General features: G+C 30.5%; 1 protein-coding gene across 1 annotated transcript; it reads left to right on the plus strand.

Moving 5' to 3' along the window:
* Window positions 1-4,150: 4,150 nt before the first annotated feature.
* LOC100792464 (transcription factor MYB106) lies at window positions 4,151-5,908 on the plus strand. The gene is made up of 3 exons (XM_003520039.4): window positions 4,151-4,353; window positions 4,723-4,852; window positions 4,956-5,908. Exons 1-3 carry the CDS (start codon window positions 4,221-4,223, stop codon window positions 5,653-5,655), a joined length of 963 nt encoding a protein of 320 aa, XP_003520087.1. The 5' UTR covers window positions 4,151-4,220; the 3' UTR covers window positions 5,656-5,908.
* The last annotated feature ends 4,027 nt before the right edge of the window (window positions 5,909-9,935 follow it).

Consider the following 9,935-nt stretch of genomic DNA (forward strand, 5'->3'; position numbering starts at 1 on the left):
CAAGGGAAGAAAACTTTGTAGAAGTTGAAGCTCATGAGGAAAATATTGTAGAAGAGCATCCTAAATTTATTTTTTTTTATCACCATCTTTATCTTTTATTTTTCTTATCTTTTACATTAAAATTTCTTGATCTATTTTATCTTTAACTCTTTTTATCTTTATCATTTTTTAATTTAAATCTTTATCTTGTCTTTTATCTTTTATTTTAAATTTCTTATCTATTACTTATAAATTGAGTTTACATCAATTTAAGTACAAACTAATTTCCTTTGTCATTAAAAAATGGGAAGGATGCCATGCTGTGAGAAGGTAGGGTTGAAGAAAGGACCATGGACACCCGAAGAAGACAAAAAGCTCATGGCTTATGTTGAAAAGCATGGCCATGGAAACTGGCGTTCAGGGCCTGCGAAAGCATGTAATAATACAGACTTTTGTACCCTTTTTCTCAATGAGTCTAAATGTTCTTGATCCATGGAGTAATCAAATTTTAATTACTAATTTGCATACTTTACTAGTTCTACTAAAACACTAAAATGTGTGTTTTTGTAACATTTGTCATAAAAGAAAAAAGTTTAAATTTCATGATGTGTCTCACGTTATGTGTTGTTTATTGATGTTTTGGCTTCAGGCTGTGTTGGACTATATGATAGGTGCTGCAGGTTGGTTCCAGAATCAGGATACACTATACTGAACTTATATTGTAGTTTTGTCATGTTTATAGGTGCTAGTCTTGAGCATTTGTTGCGTTAAAGATCTGGTTTAATTTATTTTGAATAAATTATTTGGCTAATTATCATCTGTTGTTCCTATATGTAGTCCTTAGCTACTTTCATGGAAAGCCATGTGATATGAAAGAGATGTATCCATTGTTAATATTCAATCTATCACCTTTGTAGTCCATATATGCAGGTACTGATCTCGTTGTTTCCTGTACCCCTCTCATAACTATTTAAAAGGTATATACACTTTGTATACAAGAGACTTGTGTATATTTTTATAGACAATTTTGGCTTGCATGGAACTAGTTGTTACCATATGTTAAAACTCTGCAAAAAAAATCTCTCACAATTGATTTGGTTGTACTAACAACACAAATAACACACCCTGAAAGCACAAGTCCACTATCTATACTTCTAATTTGGTGTCTAGATACGGTTAATTTCTCATGAAGGTAATTATACATGACCCAATTGAAAAAGAAAAAAAAAAGCTTTAGGGGTCTAATTGAAAATTTGATAAAAGTACGAGAACTTACAAAATAATTAAACCTAAAATAATATAACCACAAAAGAATTACAGTAGAAGAAAATTGTGTTCAGGTAATTGTATACCAAATAGTTATTCATTTACTTCCTCGGCTGGTTTGATCTTCAGTGCCACATATATATTAGGATTTCACAATTTCTTTCTCCATATTTTCCAACCTTTCCACAACTTTTTTTGCCTACTTTTTTTTCCACCTGAATCATCTCTACTGTATAAACCAAGAAATTAAGTTGCCTTTGTGTTTTAACTTTTGGATTGTCTCAATATTTTAACCGTTGAATTTTCATGAGCCAATTACTTGCAATCTGAGTTAGCTCGCTAGTCAATTTGTTAAAGAAAACTTAACAAATGAATGGAGGTGCCAGTCTATAATCTGCTCAAAGTTAGGTCATTTTTTTTTCTGATTTTCTAACCATTGCATTGGGTACAAATATTTATACTTATGACGGTATCAATGACCTACCACCGTACCATTCCTATGCATGACCTTTCATAAACTTTGTAAATAATACAAATTGAAAAATATTTAGGTGAATAGCGTAACTGTGAAAGTACACAATTTTATTTTACCTTAGAAGAAAAGTCAACTTTATCCTTGTTTCCTTAGATAATACAATTGTCAATTTCTTTATATATATATATATATATATATATTAGCTACACGTGACTTGTTATTTTAATATACTTTTGTATATTAATTAGAAGAGAAGTATTATAGCAATATACTCTAAATCACACTTTTAATTATTGATTAAAAATTTTAAGAAACTAAAAAATTATGAGCGAAACTCATTATATAAAAAGTGAGTTGTATCACAAGGAGTTTTTATGGTACCAAAAGTCCAAAGAGAAGTGTGTGAAATTTGGGAACAAAAGTACCAAGAGTTTTTACGCCCAAACTATCATCAGAAGGCATATGAATAAGATCACTAGTCTGAAGATCAATGATGTGTTTGGTATTCTGATGAAGTTGTTCTTAAAAATGAAGTCCAAAATTTCTTTAGAAGTCTCTTTCAGTCTCACACTGATTGCCAGCCTGATAGCTTGATCATCAGTGACCTTCCTCAAATTGACCAGGTTGGTTATATGTCCCTCCTTGCTCCTGTTTCCATTGAAGAAGTTAGAAAGGTTGTTTTCTCTACAGGCCCCTATGAAGCTCCCGAACCGGATGGGTTCAAAGCATCTTCTATCATACTTTTTGGGATATTGTTGGTCAGGATGTTTGGGAATTAGTAGCTCAACCATTGACTACTGGCCACATTAATGAAGGTTTAGCTGCTACTGTCATAGTTCCCATTCCCAAGAATGATCAGCCTCAAACCTTGAAAGAGTTTCGCTCCATCAGTTTGTATAATGTTATTCTAAAGATTGTTTCAAAGGTTTTGGTCAATAGGGTTAGGACCTTGTTGGAATCTCTGGTTTGTCCTCTTCAGAGTAGTTTTATTCCCGACAGGGGGACTCGATCGGGATAATGTGATTATTGCCCAACATATTGTGCATCCTCTTCACAAGAAAAAAGGTAAGTCAGGTCATCTAGATTGATTTTGAAAAGACTTATGATTGAGTCAATTGGAGATTTTTAGAGATCACTTTGCAAGACTTTGGGTTTCCCCCTCAAATCATCAAAGCCATTATGTCTCTAACCACTTCTACCACTTTGGCTCTAAGATGGAATAATGAGGTGCTTGATTCCTTATCTCCCTACCTCTTTTGTCCTGTGTATAGAGAAATTGGCAATGATGATTCAGGACAAGGTCCACCATAATTCCTGGCAGCCTATAAAAATTTGTAAAGATGGTCCGACAATTTCTTAATTATATTTTGCCAATGATTGCCTCCTTTTTACATCTTGCCAAACCTTCTCAAATGTGTCTAGTGCAAAGTGTGCTAAATGATTTTTGCATAGCATCAGGCCATAAATTTAATATACATAAATCAAAATTCCTTGCTTCTAAGAACATATCTCAAGCCAAGAAGGACAAGTTCCAAGGGATTATTGGTTTTGGCCACACCATGAATTTGGGGCACTATCTGGGGGTTTCTCGCTTCTATGTGGAATAATTAAAAAGACTGACTTCGCTTATGTGTTGGATCATATGAATCTGTTAGGTTGTGCGGGGAGGATAACCTTAGCAAAATCTGTTTTAAACTTCATCCCAATCTATCCTATGCAAAACTTGTGGTGCCATAGGGAGTTTGCGATGAGATCGACATAATCACGAGGAATTTTATTTGGGGTGATCATAACCATTGGGTAAAGTTGAGCACAATAACCCGCCCCAGGTGTAGAGGGTGGCCCGGGTATTAGAACTGCCAGGGAGATTAATGTGGCCCTGATTTTACATAACTATTGTGATATAATATACATTTATCTTGTGTAACTAATGTGCAAGCTAAAATATTAGTTTAATTTTAAATTATAAGAATTTAAACTTTTTATTGGAAATTTTCTAATTTATTTAAAAAATATGTATCATAAATTTTATAATTTTGAAATCAGACTAGTATTTATATGTATTATATAGAATAAATATTTATTTTACATAACCAGTGTGATCAAAACTAACATGTTAGTATGACAAGAATTAATTAAAACTATTATTCTTAAATAAAATTTCAAGATCAAGTCTTGTACATGAAAAAATCGTATTCTTAAAAAGAGATTTAAGATAATTAATTAAATTTTTTAACAAAAATTAATCATTGATAAAGCTGTTGGATACTCCAAAAGAAACAAAAATATTGTAGTGACCCAAAAAAACATAATGTGATGAATTAATTAAGAGAAAAAAAATAAAGTTTGAAAATGAGAAAAAAAAGTGAGTATACAAATAAATAAATATATATATATATATATATATCCTCTCTTTATAGGTTAACTTTTGAACTGGCACTGCTAAACAACAAGCTCAAGGTTTTTTTTCGGGTTTCCTTATATCAGTTTGTCACTAAAAATGGGAAGGATTCCATGCTGTGAAAAGGTAGGGTTGAAGAAAGGACCATGGACATCGGAAGAAGACAAGAAGCTTGTGGCTTATGTTGAAAAGCATGGCCATAGAAACTGGCGTTCAGTGCCTGCCAAAGCAGGTAATATTACAACATATGTATAGCTTCTTTTTTTTTATCAATCTGAGTCTTAATATTCTTGATCCATCAATGACTTCAAGTTTAATTTGATGGATCAAATTTTAATTCCTAATTTTGTATGTTCCGTACATGCACGCGTTCAGTGCCAGCCAAAGCGGGTAATACAACTTTTTTATACTTTTTTCTCAATCTATGAATCAATGTTTTAAATTGCAGTAGCAGACACGATAAGGTTGCAATTGCAGTTGCGATATTCAGATACTCCAAAAACTTTTAAAACCTAGCTAGCAATGAGTGTAAATGTTCTTAATCCGTTGAAAAATCAAAGTTCAAATCCTAATTTTATTTGTTACATCCATTTATATCTAGGTCTTGAAAGATGTGGAAAGAGTTGCAGACTTAGGTGGATTAACTACCTCAAGCCTGATATAAAACGAGGAAACTTTACCATGGAGGAAGACCACACCATTATTCAACTTCATGCCCTTCTAGGAAACAAGTGACCTTTAATTTCGTTTGGTTTTCATATTTTTCTGTTGTTATATCCAATGGTTAATCAAGTTGCCATTTTATTTATATGTTTCCCCATTTTTCATTGTTAGATGGTCAATCATAGCAGCTCACTTGCCAAAGAGAACAGATAATGAGATAAAGAACTATTGGAACACCAACGTTAAGAAAAGACTCATCAGAATGGGGTTAGATCCCATTACCCACAAACCAATAAAAACCAATACTTTTGAAGCATACGGTGGTGGCCATGGCCAGTCCGAGGATAATATAAATATGAACCACATGGCCCAATGGGAGAGTGCTCGAATTGAAGCTGAAGCAAGAGGATCTGTGTTTCAAGCTGGATCTCACTCCTCACATCAACCCCAACTAATCTTAAGCAAAATCCCAACTCAACCTTGTTTTTCATCATCAGATTCACTATCAACCAAACGCAACACTGTGTATAACATGTATGCCCTCGTGCTTGCAACAAATCATGACCCTGTATTGCCGGTATCTACATTGAGCATCCCCTATTGGCAGACTCCTTCGCCAGTCTCTACCAATATTGGAAGATTTACCGACACGGGAAGCTCACTCTCTTATGAGGAAAATGTTAACATCACAGAAACTAGTTGTCAAACTCAAAAGATAATAGAAGATTACATGTTAAACTCGCAAGATGATGATATTATCGTGGCCGTGGAAGCATTTAGAACAACAAGATGTGAGAGTATTCAAGAATTGTTTAGGGGGTCCAATGACGTGGAAGGTCCAAACAATGATTCTTTTGAAAGAAATGTGTAGAAGAGTGTGGAAATATTGGAAAGTTCAATTTTCATGCTTTGCTTGTTGTTTCAGTGTGTGATTTTGTTACTTCTGTTTCGTGGGGTTTTCTTTTTCATGTTGGGTTGGGTGTCTCATAATGTGTTGTTTATGAGGTTGATTTTTTTGGCTTCATGGTGTGTTGGACTATGATAGGTGCTGAAGTTTAATTTGGTTCTGTAATCAGGATAAAGAACTTTTATGGTAGTATTCTCATGTTTCGGTTCTAGTCTAATTGAACATTCTTTGTTCTTAATTAATATCTAGCTAGTTTCATTTGTTTGTAATATTGAAAAGAAATTTCTGCGATGGCCTAGGTTTTGAGGTGTTACCTATCAGCTCTTTCCCTACGTATAGTCCTTATTCGTGCGTTGTCCCTAGTGATTAATTGTAATGGAAATTCATGTGATGAAAGAGATGTATTCATTGTTTTCAATCTATCACCTATGTAGTCCTACATAAATGTTCCAAGTATTCAGGGTACAGATTTAGATGCATTTTGAAAGAAAAATTACGTACCCCACCAATTCTGTTAACTTACCTGTTTTCTTCAATTCGGATGAATTAATAGGGGCTTCAGAAACATGCATATATAATTTTATAGGTGTAAATGTGTTTACATTTTTTCAGGTAAATCATGATATTTAATATTACGATGATTAGATATTCAAAATTTGTTTTCATTCTTTTTAATTGAACTGTTTAAATTAATTTCCTTTTTACTTGTGTATGTAGTTTAAAAATTTGTAATTATGTATACCTGTATACATTCCTTGAAAAAAATGTGTAATATGTTTTGCCTAGCTTATGAAAAAAAAATATATTGACCATAATTTGCTAGTTGTGAGAATTTGATGATCGAGGCTAGATTGATGAAGTCCATTTTTTTTCTATTTATGTTCCTTTTTTTTTTCAATCAATATAAAGTTTGATAGTTTTGCATTGTGTTTTTCTTCTTTTTCAATCTTCATTCTCTTTTTTTTTTTTTTCCTTTCTTTTATATAACATATCGAGGGTTTCTCGATCTTCATAAATATTATTCTATATTAAAATTGATAGCTTAAGTTTTTGAATACAATCTAAATGTAACATTATGTTACTGACACTATGGCTTTTTAACCTGTTTGCTATAACTTATTTGTTATTGTGTAAATGTTTTGAAGTTTAACCCACTCTATTTGAGTTTGATTTGGACAAGACTAATGAAGATAATAAAGTTCTCATTACCAAATTTAATTACAACACAATTGCAATTTAATGATTCAAATTCAAATGAAGATTAATTTCATAATCAATATATTTAAAGGATATAAATTTGTAAGGATACATCGAAGTCTTACTAAGAAGTAAAAAATCCTAATTACAGTTGTCACTAAAAAATACTAGTTAACCTAAAATAAGGATGGACAAAATGTAGAAGACAAGTCATGGCCAAATGAAATGTTCAATTTCATAACCCTGATTTTTTTTATTGAGGCAAAAATTTCATACCCCTGATTGGTTGCAGTAAAACACGACTTATATATTAATCATTAAATTTTTAATTTTACTAATTATGTGAAGTCATATATAGTATACTCATAAAATGTTATTAAAAATTTTCTTCATATTACGTAAATGTAATTCACCTTAGAAATATTTTTTCGTACATAATATGGGAAACAATAAATTTGAATAAAGTAAATTATTTTTTATTTTGTATTTTTCATTATAATTCTGTTTATTGTTTATTTTATTTGCTTACCTTGTTTTGTTTTATTGTCTTAACAAACACAAGGAAAATCTTCATTTGATTATAGACATCAACTTGGATGCCTCATCATCACTGGGATTCCTAGATGCACTCTATTTATCATTTTATTATATACATCGACATGGGATGCCTCATCATCACTGGTAGTGAGAAATTGTGGCATAAAAGGATTTTTAATTTCTGTCTCCTATCAGCTTGGCAAGCGAACCAATTCGTGATGCAACATTCAATTTTTATGGGTGATTTGGATTATGTTTTTTTAGATCCAGTGTGATGCAATTAATTGTAATTCAGCTATAGCATTTGTATCTTATTTTATGCAGCTATATATCTGCTCGTATAGGATAAGATTCGTTTTCTGTTTGGTAGGTTCAGTTTTACACTATATCCATTCATGAGATCGGTTCTTCATTTTTGGTGATCTGCATTCTGCACTCTCGGGTGGTGCAGTGCAGGGATATTTTGTTGGTGTGAATTTGTTTTTACAGCACTTCTTGTGCTTAGTAATGAAATTATGATTGCCGACAAAAAAAAAAATGGGAGAAGTAGCTAGACATATAATGAATTATACTATCTCCGTTCATATATATATATATATATATATATATATAAACAATAAATTTTTTTTCTTAAATATAAAAAATATTTGATCATTTTTAAGTGCATTAATTATTAATTTTCTTCTATACTCTTATTTATTGTAAAAACTATATTAATGAGATAAATCATACTCAATGGTAAAAAAAATAATCTCTTAAAAAATTAGTAGTGTCATTGAGTGTAATTACTACTTAAATTAATTAATTTAATGGATATTTTTGAAATAAAATTTAAAGTTATCAATAATTAAGAATAACTAACTTAGCTATTTTTATTATTCTTGAAAAATTAGTTATTTATTTTTTATAAATAGAATTGTACATAGTTCTTAGTTTAGGGATTGTAATGAGGGAAATCGCACTTTTCTTTTTATATTATATACGAGATGTTATATTTTAGGGTTAATTGTGTTTTTGGTTTCTATATTTTACTTTTTGTAATCTCAATTTCTCAAATCAAATCCTCATATTTGTAAAATTAAATCAAATCCAACAATTAATATAACATCAAATTTTTAATGGGGTTAGGTGACGTGGATTTCATTTAAACATGGATTCTACGTGCTGACGTAGCATGTTAGAGGTGATGCGGTACAAAAACACACATGGTGCTCCAATGGATTTGAAAATTGAAAAAAGTGATCAAGGTGGAGTTTAAACCCACTGTCCTTTTTTGGTGAATTTAAACCCATTATCCTTTAACATCATACATTATACATACGAATAACAACAACACTTAGTTTGGTATATGTATGTAAGTGTTAAAAAAACTTTTTTTTTCCTAACATTCACTTTATAAAAAATTATAAAATTAAGAGAAAATTATTAAAATGAGAAATAAGATTCACAAAAATGTGTGGTTTTCAATAAATATTAATAATAACAAAGAGTGTATTTAAAAGAATATATCAAAGAATATATTACTAGCATTTTTTAAAAGTATATTCTTCAATGTGAAATCTTGTCCAAGAAATGATTAGACACTAAATATGATCGAATATCTCTTTCATCAAAGATTTAAATCTTAAATAGTCGAATTGTGAAAGACTAACTTGTTCCACTAAACTCAAACCTTGTTAACCAATTTGAAATGTAAAATAAAAAAAAATATATTTATACTAGTGAGTTGATTTATGTGTAATTCATATGTATTGAGTTGAGCTATTGATAAAGAAAAAATCAACCTTAATATTTTCATATGTCTAACTTTTACCCTTGATTTATATTATCATTTATCTTTTCTTCTATATAATACTATCACATATCACATTTTTTTTTCTCATTCTCTTTGTAGTTCTACCTCTAATTGGTATATACACCTTTTGATGGTATTAAACAATCTAATTTATCAAAAAAATAATTAGCCCAACTATAATAAATATAAGATAGTAATATTATAGTGAATTTTCATTTCATACCATAACAAAATCAGTTGAGTGAAATACCATAAAATACTGTCTTTATGTTAACTAATATAATGCAAAATACAATATATTTTAATGGAAAAATATCATTTTATTAAAACACAACAACTTTTGTGACAAATAATATTAACAACTTTAGTGGCAAGCACTAACTCCCTATTATAGCGATTAGACATTTGATATAATTAAGTTTCCTCCGCGCCTTTTGTAATCCTCTGCTTGCATGCGATAATTATTATCCTTTTATAATGTTTTTCATGTTATTGTTTGACCGTGCACCGTTTATACGTACATTTACTTCTCAAAGAACAAACAACGTGCATGAAACTTTATTCCATCAGTTATTTGCAAGTTCTTGCTTTTCTTGCATTTGTAATATTGCTTCATAAGATCACATCTATGCAATTAATGTACCGCATTATTTGATCTGTAATTGTAACAGATCTACTTAAAATTGACATTTTAATTAACCGTGTTTTGTCAAAA

Source organism: Glycine max, chromosome 2, assembly GCF_000004515.6.
Source record: "Glycine max cultivar Williams 82 chromosome 2, Glycine_max_v4.0, whole genome shotgun sequence".
NCBI lineage: Eukaryota > Viridiplantae > Streptophyta > Magnoliopsida > Fabales > Fabaceae > Glycine > Glycine max.